General features: G+C 32.3%; 1 protein-coding gene across 1 annotated transcript; it reads right to left on the bottom strand.

Moving 5' to 3' along the window:
- Positions 1 to 15,245: 15,245 nt before the first annotated feature.
- Positions 15,246 to 16,967, bottom strand: LOC111401678 (UDP-glycosyltransferase 90A1-like). The gene has a single exon (XM_023029534.1). The coding sequence runs from the start codon at positions 16,913 to 16,915 to the stop codon at positions 15,443 to 15,445; it is 1,473 nt and encodes a 490-aa protein (XP_022885302.1). The 5' UTR covers positions 16,916 to 16,967; the 3' UTR covers positions 15,246 to 15,442.
- Between the last annotated feature and the right edge of the window lie 6,787 nt (positions 16,968 to 23,754).

Here is a 23,754-nt window from a genome sequence, read left to right as displayed (position 1 = left end):
GTTGTGAAATGTCTATCAAGAGTTCCACCCGAATACAACGAGTACCACACACAACAAGTAGATTGCAAGTGAAAGCAATGTTATCACACACGTAACATAAATATTGAAACGAAAGATATGTCAAGTGTCAATCAAGATTTTCACCAATGGCATACAACGAGTATCACTCATATTACTTCAAGTCAACTTTTACGAATTCACTTATGTAAAATCGAAATTAATGCGAAACACACTAAGCTAAGGTAAGGACTGAACTGTCGTTCCCGATAATTAGCCTCAGTAATTTTTGACAGATGAACTTGTCAATAGATAAAATGTCGGGAACAAAACATTAAATTTATAAGTATACTATCAAGTGTCTATCAAGAGTTATGGTGTTTTCTCTCTGGTTTTCCAGCTTACTTAGTTAATTTCCTTCTTCGTTTAAGGGGGGAAAAAAAGAAGAAAACTGAAAATAATACAAAAGCCCAATTGTAAACTTGTAATATTCACATTTTTAATAGTTATTATTAAAATACTATGTATAGTGAAGAGACATTTATTATTAGTCATAGTTAATCTTCTACCATTAACTAATAAGGGCTTGACCTGTTTGTTGATTAAGAAGTGCAAGAAGTCCATTTACATAACAACCATCTCATTGCACACCAAAATTTGTGAGTTCACAAGGATACTTCGCTAGACTTCATGATATCGGTTATAAAAAAGTAAATATAAAAATTACAATGAACTTGCAACCAAACCAACATTTCTATCTTCCCACCACCAACAAAAAAAAATTCCATGAATCAAGATAATCTCTTTTCAAATCACACCGTTTTTTCCTTAAGGGAACACGAAGATATCCAAATCAAGTTAGAAAAAATAAAAAGAAACATACCAAAAAGTAGATATTGATCTTCAACAATTCTCCTAAACTTAAGTAGATTCCTTATAATTTCAATAAAATGTACATAAGTTTAGGGCTTCAGCATGGCTACCAGAGTAAACTGCATGAACTTTTTAGACCAACAAATCCAGAAAAAAATGGATATTTTGGCAATCACGGACGACCTTGAGCGAGAGAGAATGAGAGAGGAAATTGAGAGTCGTTTGGGTTTAGGGCTTTAGTTGCTATGTGAATGTAGGGGTGGCAAATGGGCCGAGTGGCTCGTCGGCTCGTCCGCTCTGTTCACGAAAACAGAGCTCATGGATGGTTCGGGTTGGTAAAAACACGAGCCCGAGCAGGTCGGTTCGGTGCTTGGCTCGCACAAAAAACAAGCTGCTCGTGGCGAGCCCGCAAGCGGCTGGTTTGGAACAAGCCAGGCTCGTGTTAAATGTGACCGAAACGGTCACATTTTTTAAAATGTGACCGTTTCGGTCACTTTATAAAACGGTCACTGACTTTTGTCAGTGACAGTTTCAGTCCCCCATTTTTTTTCTTTTTTTTGACCGTTTTGGTCCTTATATTTTTATTTATTTATTTATTTTCTTCTTCTATATATAGTGGCATTTAACCACAAATTTTTTACAATTCTCTCTCAACTCTCAATTATCTTTCTCTCAACTTTCTTGTATTGTGTTGATAACTTGCAATTTTTATATACAATTTATACAATATCCAATTCTCATTTCTCAGTTCTCACTATATTTATTAAAATTTCATCCAATTTTCATTTCTCACTACATTTATACAATTATTCTTCTACTAGTTATTATTTATTACAACAAAACAAATGGATCCATGCTCATTTGTCGAAAACTTGTTCGGTGTGGGAGAAAACAAATAGCCTATGACACCGCAAAGTCAATTTCAGAATCAATTTGAAGGTCTAAATGACGTACCCCTACCTGAAAATATTTCAAATTTGGATCTTCATCATCATGTAAGCGGCAATCCAAATTATCCAATTAATTTGGATGATGTTGACGTTCCCAAAGCGGAACACGATCAGGAAGAAGAGGCTGAATTAAACATTCCTGATGCGAGGGGAAAGCGAAAGGGGAAAAAACAAGCAAAATGTTGGGATCACTTTAAGTTGATTTCAACGGGAAAAATCGTCAATGGAGTCCAAGAATTCAAAACAGTATGTAAATACTGCCAACAAAGATTGGCATGGCAAAGAGGAATTGGTACCACCCATCTCAACTGTCATTACAAAGTATGTGCGGCCAAACACGAATTTATTCCAGGCTGTCAAATACAATTGCAATTTGGCAGTCCAGACGCCGGTGGTTCTACTGCACCCCTATCCACATGGGTGTATTCGGAGGAGAAAACTCGAACCGGAATGGTGAAGCTTGTTGCCGGTGCTGAGTTGCCTTTGGCATTAATTGACAACCAACACTACGTCTCGTATGTGAAAGAATATCAGCAACCAAGGTACGTTGGGATAAGTCGAAACACTCTTTGTTCCGATACAATACAATATTTTACTTTAACAAAACAACAATTAATTATGAATTTGTAAAAATATGGGGGTGTCATATCTTTAACTTCAGATATATGGGAAGAGATTAATAAAAGAGCTATATAGCTGCAACTGCACATTATATAGACCCACTTTGGTGCATGCATAAAAAAATTATTGTTTTTAGAATTATTAAGTTTCTTCACAACGCTAATAATATATTTAATGCTATTATTAGTATTGTTAGAGAATATCATTGCGAAGGTAAAATTCGTTCATTTACTTTCGATAATGCTAGTGTTAATAAAGTAATTGCTAAAAAATTGCATAGGGTACTACAACCTGATTTTGGTGGGTATTTGTTTCACATTCGTTGTGTATGTCATATTTTGAATTTAATTGTCCAAGATGGTTTAAAATATATAAATGATGAATTTCAAAATATTAGGAACGCACTAATATATATTACAATCTCTCCAAGTAGAAAACAAGCATTTGAGGATTATTGTGCCAAAATAGGAGTGCAAAATGCTAAAACATTTGTTAGTGACGTAGGTCATAGGTGAAACTCTACTTACTTGTTATTAAAGTCATGTGAAGGTTTTGAACATTTAATAACTGACTTTTATAACAATAGATATGTTAGAAGTGATGACGAGGGTATGTTGACTGAACGTGATTGGTATTTAGCTTTGAAAGTTAAAAAAATTTTGATATCTTTTTATGAAACCACTAAAATTTTATCGGACGTTTACTATCCTACCAGTTGTATGGTGCTTGAATGTCTTTATATAATTGCAAGAACATTTCATAAATACAGAAATGACCCTGATTTTAGTGAAACTATAATTGCTATGGAATTAAAATTTAGAAAATATTGGGAAGATTTGCATATGTTATTTCCTTTAGCATACGTGATGGACCCTCGATATAATTTATCGGGAACTAAATATATAATTGATCAAATTTCAAATGCCTTAGCATTTGATACACCTATCACATTTAGAAATTTAGAGCAAACATTATGTTAAATGTATAAATTATATGCGAACCGAATGGGTACCAATATTAGTCAGGTACCATCTGCACCTACTCCTTCCACTGAAATTGAAGAAGATGCGGAAATATTTGATTTATTTCAAAGCATTAATTCGTATAGATTTGATTCATCTGCAATGTGTTCATCTACTATCACTACCACTGCCATGTCATCATCATCTGTATCTCATTCTCATCATACATCTACGGGCTCAAGCCATAATGTATTGCCTGCTAAATTAATTGATTATTTCAACCAGAATATGCCAACAGATAAAACAATTAAAAAAAGTTCAGATGAAGTAATTGAATTCTGGCAAAGGTATGAACGACGTTGGCCAATTATATCTGTGATTGCAAAAGATCTGCTGACACCTCCAATTAGCACTGTTGTTTCGGAGTCTGCTTTTAGTTCAGGTAAAAGAGTTTTGAGCGAGGTCAGGAGCCGACTGAAAGAAGATATTTTAGAAGCGTTAATGTGCGTTAAGAATTGGCAGGACGCTTATTTTCGACTACAAGATAAATATGCCGAAATTGCATGTCGTCAAGTAAGTGATATTTGATTTAATTATATATTGATGAAACTTTTCTTTTCTTATCGTCACTTTTAATTTTTTTTAAAAATTATACACGCTACAAAAAATTGGTCGTGTACAATTTTTAACTCCGCCTACTGAAAATTTAAGTAACCGGTCCCAAACCCGGATAAAGGAGGATTGTTTATATTTTATCTATTTTAAAAAGAAAAATAAAAAAAATAAAACTTTCATTTTTATTTTTTCTCTCTTTTAGTTAAAAAAATTACTTTTTTATTTTTTAAATTACCTATTTGTTCCCAAAAAAAAATTAAATTGAAAAACGACGTCTACCCTCGAGCCGGGCTCGCCATTTTTTGGACGAGCCGATAACGTGCATGAGCTCGGCTCGAGTGTATGAGCTCGGCTCGTGGCGAGCTCGAGCCGAGCTCGTGCTTCCATGGACCGAGCCGGCTCGACCCAGCCCATTGACAACCCTTTGTGAATGAATATTTTTACCTTTTTAGTTTTCACTTTTTTTTTCTTGTAAGTAGTGAGATGCTAGTTTTTGATGTGATACAAATTAACTTTTTGTACTATTCTTTCATCTAATCAAATCAATTTTAATTAAGGACATACAATGTATTTCAATTTTTTTTGAGGAAATTTCATCAAATGTCCATTTTTACCTAGTCATTTGCAAAAATATCCATTATTGCAAACCATTGCAAAAATGTCCAATTTGGAAAAATTTAGACCAAAATACCCTTATTAACAATTTTTAATTCCACACTAAGACAAAAAAAAATGGACATTTTTGCAAAATTGTTATTGGCGAGTAAAATTTTGACATATAACCTGCCATATTTATTTCAAAAGTATACATGTCAAATCACAATAAATGCTATATTTTTCGTTGACTCAGAAATGTCGAGAACGACATTTTCAAATGTAGAGAAATGTCATGTTCAAAATAAAATGTCATTCTAGACAAATGAAACGATATTCAAATGTCGAGAATGACATATGTAATGTCGAGAATGTTTCCGTGACACGGACGGAGACGTGATTTTTTCATTTTTTTTTAATAAAACAGTATTCAAATGTCGAGAATGACATATGTAATGTCGAGAATGTCTTCGTGAAATGGAGGCAAATATCGAGAATGTCTCCGTGACACGGAGACGTGATTTTTTTGTTTTTTTTTTTTTAATGAAACAGTGTTCAAATGTCGAGAATGATATATGTAATGTCGAGAATATCTCCGTGACACAGAGGCAAATGTCGAGAATGTCTCCGTGACACAGAGGCACTTGCCTCCGTGTCACAGAGACGTGGTTTTTTTGTTTTTTTTTTTAAGTATCATATTTTTTGTTTTCACGTTATTTTTTTAAAGTATTATATATATATATATTTATTTATTTATTTATTTTTTTTATTTTTTTTATTTATTTTTTTTTTGCCGTCCGAATTTATTTTAATGTAACTTCTCATGGAAGCCACTTTTCAAAATTCGTGACAAATTGATAAAAAAAATCAAATGTCGAGAACGACATTTAAAATGTCGAGAATACCATTTCAAAATGTAGCTTTTCATTAAGGGCATAATAGATAAATTGACACTAAATTCAAATGAGTGGACACTTTTCAACTCATACCCTTAAAATTGAACGTTCTTGAAAATGCCTCTTTTTTTTTAGGGCCATAAAAGTCATAAAGTGATTATTTGGTCAAAACTATTAAAAAATGACATTTTTGTAAATACAAACCAAAAAAATGACATCAAGTGTAATTTTCACTATTTTAAATTTATCTTTACGCTTAAAATCATAATTGGCTTTGGTTTATAGTAAAAGATTCAAAACTTGGGCTTTCTTTCACATAGAAATGAAGTAACCCAACAAATTTCTCCCTTCCAACTATGAGACAGAATTCGCCATCGCGGCCGATCGAACAACAACCTTCAAACTTCTTACTTGGTAGTGTCTTCGTCAACCCTTCTTAACCCTAACTGTTAGTAACTGGCTAACCCTAGGAATTGAGATCTTGGGGTGTTACACAATACATAATGGCATTCTAGGAGAACAAGAACTGAAGCAGTTGAAAGCAATAAAATCGATCAACCACCTTAACATTAAATTTCCTACTCCAGCAGAGGTCTCCACAATAAAGAAAGGGTACCTCGCGAATATTATTTAAGTGCTTTAAGAACAAAAGCTTCATGGTCCGTAATCGATAATGCAATCAATCATGATGGTGGAGCTCACTAAAATAGTGCCAATGGAGATTTACTTATGCAAGTTCTTTAAAAAGAGAGTAGTGATTGGTGAGAGTTAGGATCCACGAATCATAGAGTCCAATTCCGAAGCCACGATATTGGAACAGCTGGAAACGTTTCCTAGAAGCAATGATTACAATGAATGTTTCGAATTGGTATTGGCTTGTCCGAAGAAATGAAAGAAGATGAAACAATTTTCAATGAAAAATCTAGATATGTTTGCATGGAAGCACTTTGATATGATGGGGTTCGATCCAAGAGTGCCTTTTTGTGCCATGAAGATCAACCCTAATTTGATGAGAATATGTAGTTAATTTGAAATTTGTATAATGAAAAAGAGAGAATTCTGTCAAAAAATTGTATGAAAGAATGAAATATTTGTCAAAATTTGAAAAATGAAAAATTATTAAGAAACCACTCCCCCACCTAGACCCACCAAGCGAGCTATCACGTTCTCTTCTGAAAAATTTTGGGCTCAGCTCTCACATAGGAGTCTACTTTTGTAGAACCTATGATGAGCTACTTAAAGGCTTACGAATCAGCGAGCAACTCGCACAGGATTTTTTGAACTCCATTTATCCCATAACTTGTCTTCAAAACCAGATGAGTTGCCAGTTGGTGAGCGACTCATATCAATTTATATTCCTATTTGAAGTAACTTAAAAAATAAATATTAAAAAAAAAAAAATAAATAAAAAAAAAACCAATCAATGGGCATCATTCCACCTGGGGTGGAGGGAAAAGGGCCCATTTAGTTTTTCTTAGGTAATTTTTTTAATGATTTTTTTTTAATATATCAAATCGGTGTGTATATATATTTTATGTATTTATTTATTTGGGTTACCCATGGCTTTGTCCCTGCCTGCCACAAATATGAAATCTTACTAGTGTCTCAAGATTTAAAGATTGAGACTATTTTCTATTAACATGAGTTAATAAATTTTCCTAACTTTTTTATCACGATTTTATTAAAAAAAAAAAAAAAAACACACACACACACATACACTTTTGAAGACTATAAAAACATCTTCAAAAATTATTTAAATATATAATGTTCTATATTTAGGGACTCAATCCTTGAAATTTCAATAAACTCTCTATTTTTTAACGTTTTAAAATAGAGAATATATTTGACTCTTCGTTGTACTTGTACTTTATAATGGTTGAATTTAATAAGTTATAAATTTTAATGCTCCACTTCTTGGATAATTCAAATCATATTTGATTATATTGTCCATTGACATACTATAGTGATTAGATGCAAACATGTGCATTTTTGGAAGTTCGCCCATTCCAATTCAAGCTATGTGTTTTGGTAATACATATAAAAAAGAATTTTCTGGTAATATTTATAAAAAAGAAAATTGCAAGGTGTTTTGCTTAAGGAGAATGTGACAATTTGTCAAATTTCTAAAAAAAAGTCGTACTATATCATTGGAACAAATAAATCAATTACATTGATACATGGAAGGTATTTGTCTAAGGAGAATGTGGCATTCCGTCACTTTCTCAAAAAAAAGTCACACTATATCATTAGAATAATTAACTAGATGCATACATGTACATTTTTTAAAATTTGAACAAACAAATTCAAGCCTTGTTTTTTGATAATACATATGAAAAATAAAAATTTGAATCAATTACATTGATGCATGTAAAGGTGTTTTCTTAAGAAGAATGTGACATTCTGTCACTTCTTTTAAAAAAGTTACAATATGATCGTTGGAGCAAATATTTAGATGCATACGTTTGCATTTTTGAAAATTTGAACATACCAATTTGAGCCTTGTTTTTCTGGGTAATACATATAAAAAAGGAAAATTTTAAATCAATTACATTAACGCATGTAAGGTGTTTGTTCAAGGAGAATGTGCAAAAATAAGGTGTTTGTTCAAGGAGAATGTGCAAAAATGTCATTCTAAAAAAAAAAAAAAAAAGTCGCGCTATATTATTGAAGCAATTAATTAGATACAGAATTGTACATTTTTGAAAATTTGAACATACCAATTTAAGCCATATTTTCTGGTCATACATATGAAAAATAAAACTTTGAATCAATTACATTAATGCATGCAAGGTGCTTACTCAAGAAGAATGTGAAAAAGTGAAATTTTGTCACTTTTTCTCAACAAAAGTCACAGTATCTCATTTGAGCAATTAACTAGGTGCATACATGTGAGTTTCTGAAAATTTGAACATACGAATTCGAGCCCTATTTTATATTAATACATATGGAAACAAGCCCTATTTTGAAAATTTGAACATAAGAATCAAGCTTTGTTTTATGTTAATACATACGAATTCAAAATTGATGTTACTTTTTTGGCTTATTTAGAGGCTATTTTCTTTACTCGTTGGGTGAAAATTTTGTTATCATTTCGAAGTAATCACGATAAACTTTGAAATATATCTTCCAAATTTAAAAATCGATAAAAGACGAGTTAGAAATAACAAGTCAAAAAGACGGCAAGAAATGGTGTTAATAATTTTTGTTTATTTTGCATTCCATAATTCATGTGATATAATTTTCGTCATTTAAACTCCGTCTATAATATATCATGGTCACATTGCAAACTTTCTAACAAATTTTGAATCGCTTAAAATAGATTATAGTAGTGTAAAATATTGTATCAAATGAAAACTTTTTAATAATAAAATTTTTAAAAATAGAAATTATTAAAATGGAGGAATGCCAATGTCTTCGGAATGATTTTGTTCATTGTTAAATGTTTTATATTTCTGGTGGGCGTAATTAATACGACTATTAAAAATTTATTTTGGTTTAAGTGTATTAATCATTTCCTTATATTTTTAAAAGTACTCCGTCTAATTTCCTCAAACAAAAAATCATTTAAGGAATTGTAGGTGGACTAACCCATTAAAATTAATTGTTATTGGGCCAATAGATTGCAATTAAAACAAAAACAAAAAAAATTGGGCTTGGGCGACAGTGGGCTGTAATCAAGTGCAGCCCACCCCTAAATTCACCCAACTATTTCAACAATATCTAATTCTCATTCAAATATCTTTATTAAACACTTTAAAGTAATGATTCAATACAATTTAGTAGTAGAGATATGATACAATGACATGTTCAGTGACAGATTTTAAAACTAGGAGGACGCGTGACGCAACATCATTGGACATGTTAAAAAAAATCCATACATGTGTTAATAGCTCAACACTTGTAAAATCCCATATTTTCAATCCCTGTTTGAAAAGCATTATTGTTAATAGTATACATGTGCGCAAATTTTAAAGGACCCATGTTATTGACGTGTGATAGCTCATGATATTTATTTGAGAAGACTAAACCACATAAAATTATGGCGATGTCATGGTTCGATTTAAAAGTAAGTAGCTTAAAATTTATTTATTTTGTCAAATATTTCCAAAATTTATTTATTTTGTCAAATTTCGAAAATGAAAATAATAAGAGACGATGAATATCAAGTTGTACGAAATGAACGAATCTTTTGCAAAAATAAAAAAATAAAAAGGATATAATTTCAATACCAGAAAATGTGAAAATTTTATCTGGTAGGCGATTAAGAACCTGTTTGTCACCTTTTAAAATTTTACATTGTTTATTAATGTATCTTTCTCCACAACGCATTCACACAATAAAATATTCTATACATAACCAATAAAGTTTCTTTACTTTTTAACCATATATTTTTCAAAAAATACAATTCAAAACTCTTTAATTTTTTAAATAATGAGTGACAAATAAACGCTAAATAATGTATATTAAATGTACCCTAAGTCTTGGGGCCCTCAATGTGTTGGAGTGTCCTTTCGAAATAAGGAGACCCATGTGTATTTCTGATGAGTGATTTACATTCATTAGATTATGTCATTAATTTCATGATTTTGCTATCTTGGAGAGTATTTTAGAAGTTTTAACAAGTGATTTTGGTGTTGTTTTGTAGATTGATGGAATTGGAGAAAACAAGAGCTAAAAGAGGTTAAAGGAAGGAAATAAGCAAAAGCTAGCGAAATTGGATGAAATGATCAAAACGTAAGAGATCCAAAGTTCGAGGATTAAAATGCAATTAATCAAAAGTCGTGTCAAAACTTGAAATGAAGATTCGAGAGTTCTAGAAGCCAATTGGATAAAAGAAGGTGTCAAAGAGATCAAATTTAGTCAAAATATGATCATAAATCATTTTCCAACCAAAAAGTTTTGCGCCGGAGTTTTGGTCTCACATTTAGACTCATTTTGACATAGAAAACGATCGAATTGGAGAATGATTCCTGAAGCAAAATTGTAGTCCTTTGAATTAGCTTTCCAGCGCATCTTGAATCACTTCAATCGGATATCGAATGAAAAAGTTATGACAAAAAAACTGAAAGCTGTCCAGTGCAATCGAAGTAGTCCTCAGCGCCCAGGCGCTATCCCTCAGCGCCTAGGCGCCATGATGCTGAAATTTTGACAGAAAGTCAGCGCCTAGGTACCGCCATGCGAGAGTAATTTTTTTAGATTTTTACCATTCTTTTTCGGCCCAACTCATCTCGAAATCTTTCCCTAAATTCCAAGACATTATAAACACAGAATGGAAGACCTAAATTAGGGGGAGCCGCACACTAAAAATCTATGGAATCAAGCCACGCGTTCTTGACATATTGGAGAGAAAACAACAAGAAGAGAGATTCAAAGGAGAAATTCAAAAAGATTAACACTAAAAATTGAAGATTGGAAGCATTCATTGGAAGAGGAAGGAGATTTTGGTGCAAGAATTTCACTTTTTCTTCTACATCTTTATTACAAATCTGGTGATGTATTCTAAGACAATTTCCTGTTTTTCTTCCATTATTATGAGTAGTTAAATTTGATTTTAGGGCGAACAATGTAATCTTTTGGAATCATTTATTTCATGCAATTGAGATTCTAATACTTTTATATTTTATGTATTGATTTTAATGTTGTTCTTAATACATTTAATTACTTGATCACTAATTAGATGATTTGTGAACAATGATTGCGTAGAGATGCGGATTATTTGTTTAAACCGCATGTTAAAATCCGATAAATTGATATAACGTGTAGAGATACCTATATTGATTGCTGCGGTCGTGTGTGAATTCTTAGAACTAATGTTTTGTTTAATTAAATTTAATTTACATAGAGATATGGAATTAAACTAATTAAATAGGCTCAATGAGAACTCGAGAGGGGTAAGTTGAATACAATAGAAGAATTCGACCGAACACTACCTTAGGTTTTATGAATCTTGATTTATGAGTATAGGTGACCAATAGGTGAAATTGTTCCGCCCTAACGTCCATTTATTGTTTGAATTCTCAATCACTTTTCGTTGCATCCAATCGTATTTTTAAATATTTAGAATAAAAATCACATTTAATCATTGTTTTTGTTTATTTTCGTCAAATAGAAGTTAGAAATAATAAATTGGGTATTAAAAGTACAATCCTCGTCGGAACGAAAATCAGGATTCAAAAGGTCCACTTTACTACTTGTTACGATCCGTTCACTTGCGAGATAAAATCGACAACAATTTCTCGTATTCTTTGCTATTGGCCCTCACTTTTTATTGATTTGATGCAAATCAAGCCTCAATGAAATGGAACTTAGTGGTGGAGACCCTTTCACTCTTCACTGCATCAAATCAAGCCTCAATGAAATGGAACTTAGTGGTTTCACTCTTCACTTAAAACCAAACCTTGAAAAAGGGGCAATACATCGTCTAATCAAACTAAATTTTCTATATATGCATGACGCACTTCATATTTGATCATTAGAATCTTTATTTATTTTGAATCGTTTTTATCTATCTATTTATTTATTAATATTATTTTTGTAATAGTACTAGAATAGTTTGTATTTTGTTCTTTTTGAATTTTAATCTAATAACCACATGCGTTTTAAAGTGTTTTTGCATTAAAAGAAAATAATAGCCTTATCTTTGTCTAATTAAATGAGATGGTGGATATTGAGGAGAGGAACGAATAGGTGACAATTCTAAATACTTTGAGGATGAATTTGTTGCTTCTCAATAGTTGGAGGACAAAGATTTATGCACCTGGAATGGTTAGAATCCAAAATTAACGCTTCTCAATAGTTGGTCCTCAATCTATCAAGAAGCTCATATTTGTCCTCATTCTGACTGGAAACATCATGCTAGCGCTCTACTTTGAGAAAACATCAAGATGGTCCTCCAACTATCTAGCTAACAATTAAAATTTAGTCGAACTGGTATCTCTCGCAAGGCCAATTCATTCCCGCAACTATCAAACAAAGGCCTCTTTGGTCCTCCAAGTACCTAGCAAGGCCAATTTAGTCTCACGACTAACAAGAAAATATGACTTGGTCCAAAATTGTCCCTTGACTATCAAGCGTCGAAAATTTAGTCCTCTAAGTATCTACCAAGTCCAATTTAGTCATGCAACTATCAAGCAAAGATAATTTAGTCCTCCAAGTATCTAACAGATCCATTTTAGTCTACGACTAACATGCAAATACAATTTAGTCCTCCAACTATTTGACAACTTACTCCTCAAATTATCCTGCAATGCTCTTTGGTTGTCCTCCAAGTATCTAGCAAGTTCAATTTAGTCATGTAACTATCAAGCACATAAAGTTTAGTTTTTCAACTACTTGAAAACATCAATTTGCTTCGCAAATTATTCTGCGACGCTCTTTGGTCCTCCAACTATCAGGCAACATCACTATGGATGTCAATCGATCTTAAAACGTCAATTTAGAACTCCAACTACCTGGCATGTCAATTTACTTCTTCAACCATCCGACTACATAAAATTAGTCCTTCTATTTTCCTAAAATGTCAATTAGTCCACCAATTATCTCGTTACATCAATATAGCCCTCCAACTTCTCTTGAGACGTCTATTTAATTCTCATCATATCAGGCAATATCAATTTAGTGCTTTAACTATCACAAAACATCATTTTAGTCCTTGGATTATCTAGCTTCGTCATATTAGTCCTCCAATATTTGAAATTGACATGTTCGCAATGATCAACAAAGATCCCCTTGTGTTCCACTATCTTAGTTCGTATTCATCAACGCCCTCGGATTCCTCAATCGAGATAAATAAATTATGGCCTACTTGATACTAATAATCGCATTAAAATCACGAATGACACACACCGTCCATTGGGTCAAAATAACATGACTTATTATATGTGCAATAATTGTCTCCTCAACCAATAATGAACACTACCCTACACAAAGCAGACACGTTGGCTCCATATTTTGGAATGAAAAGTCAAAATAACATGCTACGAGTGAATTACATGGGACTGATGTTAGCAATAAAACTAGAAATAATGCTACTCAAACAAGAAACGCAAACAGGGGCGAGGACATGTGCAACCACGCGACTAAGGGTTTTTTTTTTTTTTTTTTTTTTCCGAAATGTTCAATGATGTTGAGCTACGTTTCCCAGCTTTTATTCCCTGTCATCGAGTCTGTTTGTGTAGCATGATTGATAAAACTAGAAGTAAAAACCCTAAAGCACTCTTTCAACATGTACATCCCGACTTATCGAATTTACATTTGACACAATCTTACATCATCTCTCACATCTCACACATTTAATTCAACTATTATAACATCTCGACTTTATTAATCTCTCAACCAAAATGTCAACTAAGCCCCCGTTTGAGTAGCATTATTTGGCATTATAATGTTTTGAATAGTGTTTGTTTGAAAAAAATGAGTTGTTGAAAAAGAAAGAATTTTTTTTATTTACATATAATATTATTTTATTAAAAATTGTGTAATTGGGAATAGGAGGATTATACAGTAGCCTAATCCAACCTAGAGTGAAGGAATGAAACCTTTCCTGTAATTGTACCCTACAAATATTATAAAGTTCATCTACTGCCATACCAAATCAAATTCCAATTTTATTGATTTACCATGTACAAGACCCTCTCAGCAGGTGGGTCCCCATGCAGGACCCACTTGTATGAAAAAATTGGGCAAACACTTACCCATCCCCAATGATGTGAGTGGTTGGTCGGAATTCTATGAACCCCTACTCGTATGTCAAGTTTTGTCCATTAAATTCAACCTTCGATTTTGGCAACCTCGATGGAAGTGGATTGAAAATGAGGAGCAACGTTCATTCTCTCCCTCTCTGTTCTTTATGTCAAATCCAGCTAAACCTCAACAGTTTCTTATTGATTTTTTTTATTATTATAAAAATGATTAAATCATTTAGCATTACATAATTATTGGATTTCTCATTAAAAAATAATACTTTTAATTATAATTGGGCATAAAATTGTATTTTGATCACAAAAATAATTTTTTCATATGAAACTTCTCCGTTTGGTTGCCATTATTTTCCCAAAAAAAAAATGTTTTGAATAAAATTTTTTAGGATAATTCATGGCTAAAAAATAAGAAAAACTTATATATATATATTTGTGAATGTGATTGAAAATGAGTATGCAGAAAAAAAAATATTTAAAAATACTGGTCGTCAAATAGGGCCTAAGCCTCGCCTCACCACGTAACTTTTACAATTTAGCACTAAAATACTTTTTTCCAATTTTCAACATATAATATTTTATGACTTTATAATAATTGTTCATCCAAAAGTTATCAATTCTCTGTATGTGAAAAAAAAAATATTTATTTGAATTATGTCTTCCAATAATGGAAACTTGTCATTTTCGTAATTTAACTTTCCAATTCAGTCCCCCTACGTTCAATTATTTTCCCATATTTGTGAATTTACAAAATTTTACTTTTGCCATAATTTTCAAAGAGATGGATCATCGACAATAAAAATTGATACACAAAATTTTAATTTTGCCATAATTTTCAAAGCATTGATGGATCATCGACAATAAAAATTGATGAGCTTTCATTTTTAAATTTATTGATAAGTACAAAATTACTTCGTTTAAAATTTTCTAATTGACTAACAAATTTCAACGGATACCAAATACGTTTGTCGGTATTCAATATTATGATAAATTACTAAAGGTTAAGAAAATGACACTATTTCATCATTAACTACCCGCAAATTATGAAATCACTTTCGACAGTTATAATTTATAGTTTTGGACAATAACAAAAGATTCTCCAACTAAATATTCGTCGATTACAACCCATAATACCAAACAATAATAAAATGTTATTTATAATATTATCCCGTCATGTTCAATACTATGTACTAAACACAATTGGGTAAATATTATTTTTCATTTATTTTTAATTCCATTTACTTACTATTAATTGCAAGTATGTCTTGACCCAGGGGACGAGCCAATAACTCTTCATTTTTGGTTGAATAAGAGTACATTTGTGAAAATCTTTTCCCACAAACGTCATCGATGAGGAAATTTAGCGAGCGCCAAGAAGAACCGCCGTCTACGGTCGCGGCGCATGCAGCTTCTCTAATTTCCTCCACCTTCTGCCGCAACGTCATACCCTTTTCCCCTTCCATTAACTCTTTCACCATCTTCTCCACCTCCTTTGCCTCCACAAACCCCCGGCAAGAGCCATTCGACGGCGAAATTCTCAGCCCTACGCCGGTTTCCTCCACCAGAAGTCTTGCATTCACGTGTTGCTCCGCAATCATTGGGAATGCTAAGATAGGCACATTGGCTGATAAACTTTCCACCACTGAATTCCATCCACAGTGACTCAAAAACCCTTTAACTGCTTTGTGATTTAGTATTTCCATTTGATCAACCCATTCTCTCACTATCATCACTCTTTTTTTCACCTTCTTTTCAAAACCCGGTAAATATTTCCCCCCTTCTGACCTCAAAACCCAGAGACAACTCGCCTGAGAATTCTCTAAACCCGTCGTAATTTCAAGCAATTGCTCCGACGACAATTTTGCTTGAGTTCCGAACGAAACGTATAAAACTGGCTCGCCTTCTTCAAATTTTCCGTCCAACCATTGCATGTGCAGTGGCTTTTCCACGGCGGTGGTACACTGCGGCTTAGCTACACAGAGTGGCCCAACACACCAAGCTTTTGGCCCAAATTTCTGGTTCCAGTAATCAACATAGATTGATTCCAGATCGTAAAAACTGTTGACAATCAAACCATCGCTTTTCTCCATGGCAATACTTTGCTCTACCATGAAATCCGCGAATTCTCCAGTGGGTTCAATCTCACAGAAAGGTGGATCAAAGTCATTTCTTGTCAATTTCAACTTGGGAAAATCAGGAATCAAAAAGGGAGTGTCGAGAGAAACTGTTCCTGCATGTGGCCTGTTTTTCAATAAGATCTGATACATGGTGGTGGAAAAAATTCCCATGCCGGAAAAGACCAGCCGGGGTATCCCAAATTTTGCAGCAGATTTTTGTGTCCAGCCCAAAATTGTATCAGAGATTATGCAGGTAACAGACTGATCAAGATTTTGAATGGTGTCTTCAAAATCCTGTTGCATTAGTTGCGTAGAATTGGCAAAAGGGATAAAAAGAGCCATGGATGGCAATTTATCAGTGCTTTCAACACCTGGAGGGACACCATTGATTTCTTGTGGAAATGGGAGTTCAACAATTTTAATATCGGAATCACGGAGAGAATCTCGGATGCACGGAGAGTTTCCAACAGTGGTGATTATTGTGACAGCGACAGAACGCTGCCGGAGGAGGCGGCCAAGATAGAGGAGAGGTATGGTGTGGCCTTGGGACATGAAAGGGAAAATTACGAAGTGGGGGGCAGAAATTGGAGCCATTATCTCTTGCTTGCGTTTCTTAGATTTCTAGCGGAATTTTTATAGTGGGAAAAAGGGAGGGCTGGCCACTCAACTTGAAATGTCGATTTAGTTAGCACGTGGACTAGCATTTCCAAGATTTCCTTTTTTTAAAAAGAGCATATTTCTAATTTAAAGAAAATATATAAATTCAGAGAGTAAACAAGTTTAAATGCTTGAATAATATTTTTATTTTTAACACTTAATTTTACTATTCCCAATCTGTATTTATTTTTTTCTATATTTTATTTTCACCAACTTCCCTCCATATTATTATATTTTTTATTGTCCGTTCTCTTTACATATAGTCCATTTGTCTCGTAAAGATAGTCATGTTTCTTTTTTCATGCAAATTAAAAAAAATTATTTAATATATACTATCATTTTTCCTAATATATCCCTATATTAATGGAATCATTATTCAAGGTAATTAAATAATATTTGTAATAACAAAACACATTTAAAAGGGGCATATTAGGAAAATTATATTTTAACTACACTCTCAAATAATAATAAAAAATTATAATTAGCGACAACCAAAAAAGGAGAAGGAGACTTTTTTCATGGGTGAAAGGGACTACTATTTAGTTGGGCCGATAAATAGAGTATTAAAAATTGAAATATCTTGAATTTATTTAGTTATAAATTCACTCTTTATTTTAAAATATTAATTAAAAGCGTCTTTTTAAACATAATTAATTTTTTAAATTATATTGCATTTCACTTCTAAAAAATCCTCTTGGAGATACTACCTTTTATTCCTAAGGAACTCTGACGTAAATGAATCATTTATCTAAAAATCTAACTTTAACAATTTAAAACAAAATAAAATTTTACATTTGGCATCAAATTTCTCGTCTGGTTGAGATAATCTCCCTTGATCATTCATCCAAGCATAATTAATTGTCAATCTTTCAATCAAGGAACAGTAAATAGGACACGGCTGTCGTTGCAAAATCATTGAAATATTTCAAACAAAACATTAGTTTATTTTACTGTTTATAATGTGTACGAGCATTACAATAATTTTCTGCATTATTTATTGTGCTCCAATAGAATGCATGCCAGATGCTCCCACCCCATAAAGCAGTGCCCGTAATATGATTGCCACTGAGTAAATTTCATTTGCTGTTAGTTTCCAACTCATCTGGTGTCTGCTTTTTCTTCCTTCTAGATAAGTGCTTTTTCTCATCTCTCTTGACTTAACTGGTTGAGTCTTTGTCAATAAGATACGAGCTTCCGGTGATTATTTCTTTTTGAGGTCAGCAATTTGTCGTGATCGAAACATGGATGGGCACTGAAATCTGCTCACTCACTATGTCCTCAAAGGATGATTCTTTGTGTTATACAAACTATCGAACTAAATTTACAACGAACTCAAGAATAACAACACAAAGTCAATAGAAAAAGAGCTTTCCTTTGATGATTCCAAACTACACTTCCAAAGGCATCAAAGTGAAGCGAAATCAACAAGGGCTCAGATTCAGAATTTTACCCATCTGTTGGGCCACAGAAACGCTAACCAGGACCCCAAAAGTACTTATTTATTGATAGAAGGAAGCCACAAGGATCACACAATGTCACACCCCCCTCAGAACCATGGGGGCAGCTAGGAAGAAAATTAGGGTGGACTGAAAATTGAATTTTTTTCATAGATGCTCTTTGCCACTCAAGATTTAGTTTAAAAAGTTAAACTCTTATGCTAATGACAAAATTTGTGAAGATATATTTTTAAACATTTATGACAAAGTTCTAACAAATATATTTTTAAGTGATAAAAGTAAATATAAAGCATATTATTTATTTTGATAATAACATCCATTCCGTGGTCGAAATAAATAAATTTTTAACTCACAAGTATAAATAAACAGTATATGAAAAAAATAGGTTAGAAAATATTAATTACATTTAAGCTTAGTCAAACATGCGACATGTTACAATAAATTATTTATCTTTAGTTTAATGAATAAGAATTATTTCTAATACAATAAACTAATTTGATTATAAATGAACATTTAAATTTGAAGCTAAATTTTTAAATAATTGAACATTGGGCTTGGGTTGGGAATGAAGTTAATTGGGCTATAATTAATTTTTGGGTTGGGTTAAATTTTTATTCGTATTTATTTCACCAATAATTTGGGCAGAATTTTCCATTTTTTACAAGTTAATTTGCATTTCTGCCCAGCCCCCCTCCCCCTCCACCTCTGCTCAGAACACTCTCAAGAGAATTAAAAGAATCAACTTTTAACCAAAGATTTGAAAGAAGAAAACGAAGAGAGAAAAGAAAAGTCTAAAAACCAACTCCCAAATAGCATAATACAGATTATGACCAAATAGGGCAACCAAGGGTTAGATTTATACCCTTATTGCCAGCCATTGATCCAATCTTGATCCAACGGTCTAGGGGATTCACATATCAAAAGGAAAATCTGTTGAGTTGGAACCCAAAAGTGTCAAACTTCAAAACACGACTAATGCAATGAATTTGGATTTGGGCCAGCCAAGTTATTGAGCAATTGCAAGAAACGGATATTAGGCCTTGCCCATTATCATCATTACCACAAAAGGAGGATATTGACATCACAGTTTAGCAAATCTCCACCTTGATGTCAATGGACTTGCACCACAAAGCAATCATCCATGAACATCAAGAGGTACCCGCAAACCGAACATTTTACCCAGTATCAATGTTCAGTAAAACCAAACACGATTTATTTCTTAGATAGGGACAATACCTTACAGTTCCCATGTTTGAAGGATTGAATTGTTTTGATTTTTTTTTCCAAGAATTACAGATTCTTCAAAGGTGTTATCTCTAATAAAATATTGTTTAACATCTAAATACCTTGTTCTTTCATGAAAAATAGAATTCTTACACAAATGTATAGAAGAGGGATAGCGGGGGATGAAGGGCAGTCCTTGAGCTAGAGGAATTTTTGTTGTAGACGGAGCAATTATAAACTATAACTAAGATCTCCAACTTATACAAGTACCACATAAAGTAAACATATAAGTAGCTGTTGGTTCCTATTATCTTTATCATCAGCAAAGTTCCTATTATCTTTATCATCAGCAAAGTTAGCATCAACAAAACCTTTTAGCACTACTCCGTTATTGCAAGTTTTAAACACTTATCTTAACTTCAGGTCCATTTCAAGTACCTGAGAGACCATTTAAATGTTTCTTAGTAGTGTTCTGGTCTAGGATTAGCCATGAATCTAGTTAAAATGCTAATAACATGAGCAACATCAGATCTTATACAAACCATAGTGTACATGATTGAACCCAAATCATTAGCATATGATATCTTTTTCATATATCTAATATCAGAATCATCAATTGAGTACAAATCTTTACTTAAGTTAAAATGACCAGCTAAAGGCTTAGGATACAGATTTTGACTCATGCATAGAAAATTTTGATAAAACTTTTTCAACAGATGCAAATTGTTTCAAAATTAGTTGGTGATCATTTTTTTTTTTTTATAACAATTCCATATCAAGTATCCTTTTAGTATGTCATAGATTTTTCATTTCAAATTCATTATCAGAAGTCCTTTTTATTTCATTTATGTATTGCAGGTCAAGACCAATTAAAAGCATGATATCTACATACTGTGGCAAATAAAAAATCATGTATTCAGCAGTATCCCTTTTAAAATAAGACAGTATTTATAAACACTTCTTGTAAACACAATTGTCAAAACAAAGTTATCGAACTTTTCATTCCATTCTCCAAGGGACTATTTTAGACCATAAAGGGACTTTTCAAGTACGCATACACCATTAGATTTGAATTTATTTATAAAACCTTCATGTTGTGACATAAATTGTTGCATCTAAATCACTATATGAAAATGTAATTTTTACATCCATTCATTCAATTTCACGATTATTATGTACAACTCATGCAAGTAAAACTCTAACCGTAGTATATTTCACAAGAGGTGAAATTTCTTTTATTCTAGTCCACACTCTGTTTCTGTGTAGACCCTTTAGTCTTGAACCTTAAAAGTCCCCTATCAGTACTCAATTCCTTAACCTTTAAATCCGTTTACAATCTACTACAAACTTACCTTGAAGTTTAGGAACAAGGACCCAGATATTATTCTTAATTAGGGAATCCATTTCCTCATTCATAACTGACTTCCACTTGTTAGATTGATCACAATTAATAGCTTCCTTATAGGTCTTTGGTTCTTTACGGGCAAGATCTTAATAACTTATAGGTCTTAGGTTCGTTATAGACAAGATCTTAATAAAATAGATTAGAGAAAGAGGTAATCATTATATCTAATGGGTCCTCTTATGCTTTTCCTACCGTATCCCTAGCCAGCTGATAGTCATTTAAATCATTGTGTTGACAAGACTGACTACTCTCACTTTAATTCTAACCTTTTTCATTCTGTTGTCCAACATCTTGAATAGGAGAATGTATAGTTTAAGGATTCAGCTGATCTATGTAAATAGGATCAGACTGAGATCTCAGCTCTACCTGAAAACCATATCTTATCTAAAAGTTCACGTTTTTCTTAATCAAACGTGACAATTCTTATTCATTAAAGGTAATATCCCTACTTATTATCTTATAACCCATGAGGTCTCTTGTCCATAGCTTATAGCCTTTTACACCTTCAAGATAACCTAAAAAAACATTTGTGAGCCCTACGCTCCAGTTTCCCTATAGTCCAGTGAGAATAAGTAGCACAATAAAAAACTCTTAGATGAGAATAATCTAGAAGTCTTCTCGACCAACTCTCCTTAGGAGTTTAACCTTTCAATGCACTGGAAGGAGTCCTATTAATTATATAAGCTGCAGTAACCACAGGTTATCCCTACAGGATCTCTGGAATACCTGATCCTACCATCATACATCTAACATTGTTTAACAAGATCTTATTCATCATCTTTGCAACTCCATTCTATTATGGGGTGTAAGGGACATTTTTATGCCTTAATATCCCACTTTGACTACAGAATTGATCAAACTTTGAATTACAATATTCTAGTTTATTATCAATTCTTGAAACATTAATCTTTTAGGCCATTTGGTTCTCAATTAAAATTTACAAATTCTGAAACTTTTCTAGAGTTTCTGATTTATGCTTTAATAGAAAACCCATACTTCTCATAAAAAATCATCAATCATGAAAATAAAATATTTGGTTCCCCATGTGTAGTAGTGGAGGCAGGGTCCCACAAATCAAAATGAATATATTTAAGTAAAAAAATAGTTTTATACTTTTCAGAATTATATTAAAATGCAGTTTGTGGTCTTTTTCAAGTGGACAATGTCACAAAAGGAGATCTTAGAGATTAAATCTTTTACTAAAAGACAAACTCCCTTTTTACATAAAATATTAAGTCATTTCTCACTCACTCACATGGATTAATCTCCTATGCCATTTTAAGGTGGAGACCCTTTCACTCTTCACTTAATACCAAACCTTGAAGAAGGGTCAATACTTCATCTAATCAAACTAATTTTTCTATATATACATGACGCACTTCATATTGATCATTAGAATCTTTATTTATTTCAAATCGTTTTTATTTTACTTATTATTATTATTTTTGGCAATAGTACTAGTATAGTTTATATTTTGTTGTTTTTGAATTTAAATTTGATAACCACATGCGTTTGCAAATGTTTTTGCACTGAAAAAAAAAAAAAAAAGCCTTTTCTTTGTCTAGTTAAATGAGATGGTGGATATTGAGGAAAGGAACGAATAGGTGACAATTCTAAATACTTTGAGAACGAATTTGTTGCTTCTCAACTTGAAATGTTTAAATGCTTGAATAATTTTTTTATTTTTAACACTTAATTTTCCTACTCTCAATATGTATTTATTATTTTTTTTCTATGTTTTATTTTCACCAACTTCTCACCATATTATTATATTTTTTATCCTCCGTTCTCTTTTCATCAATCCCTTCATCTCATAAAGATAGTTCTATTTCTTTTTTTCACACAAATTAAGAAAATTTAATTAATATATGCTGTCATTTTACCTAATATATCCTTATATTAATGGAATCAATATTCAAGGTAATTAAATAATATTTGTAATAACAAAACACATTTAAAAGGGACATATTAGGAAAATAATATTTAACTACACTCTCAAATAATAATAAAAAATTATAATTACGGACAACCAAAAAAGGAGAAGAAGACTTTTTTCATGGGTGAAAGGGACTACTATTTAGTTGGGCCAATAAATGGAGTATCGAAAATTGAAACATCTTGTATTTAGTTATAAATTCACTCTTTATTTATTTGAAAAGTCTTTTTAAACATAATTGATTTTTTAAAATATATTGCATTTCACTTCTAAAAAATCCTCTTGGAGATACTACCTTTTATTCCTATATTTAATAATTTGATCACACAAGTAAAATCTGTCAATTTTCGTAAGGAACTTTGACGTAAATGAATCATTTATCTAACAATTTAGCTTCAACAATTTAAAACAAAATAAAATTTTACATTTGGCATCAAATTTCGGGTCTGGTTGAGATGATCTCCCTGGATCATTCATCCAAGCATAATTAATTGTCGGTCTTTCAATCAAGGAACAGTAAATAGGACACGGCTGTCGTTGCAAAATCAATGAGATATTTCAAACATTAGTTTATTTTAGTGTTCATAAAGTGTACGAGCATTACAATAATTCTCTGCATTATTTATTGTGCTCCAATAGAATGCATGCCAGATGCTCCCACCCCATAAAGCAGTGCCTGTAATATGATTGCCACTGAGTAAATTTCATTGAATAATTCTCCCTGTCCCTGGCGCCCCTGTCCCTGACCCCGTCC

The sequence above is a fragment of the Olea europaea genome, chromosome 10, assembly GCF_002742605.1.
Source record: "Olea europaea var. sylvestris chromosome 10, O_europaea_v1, whole genome shotgun sequence".
NCBI classification, from domain to species: domain Eukaryota; kingdom Viridiplantae; phylum Streptophyta; class Magnoliopsida; order Lamiales; family Oleaceae; genus Olea; species Olea europaea.
This window is presented reverse-complemented; position numbering and strand designations above follow the sequence as displayed.

Bases quoted from the DNA above. Each gene is read 5' to 3' on its own strand.
- LOC111401678 (XM_023029534.1), bottom strand. From the start codon at position 16,915: ATGGCTCCAATTTCTGCCCCCCACTTCGTAATTTTCCCTTTCATGTCC.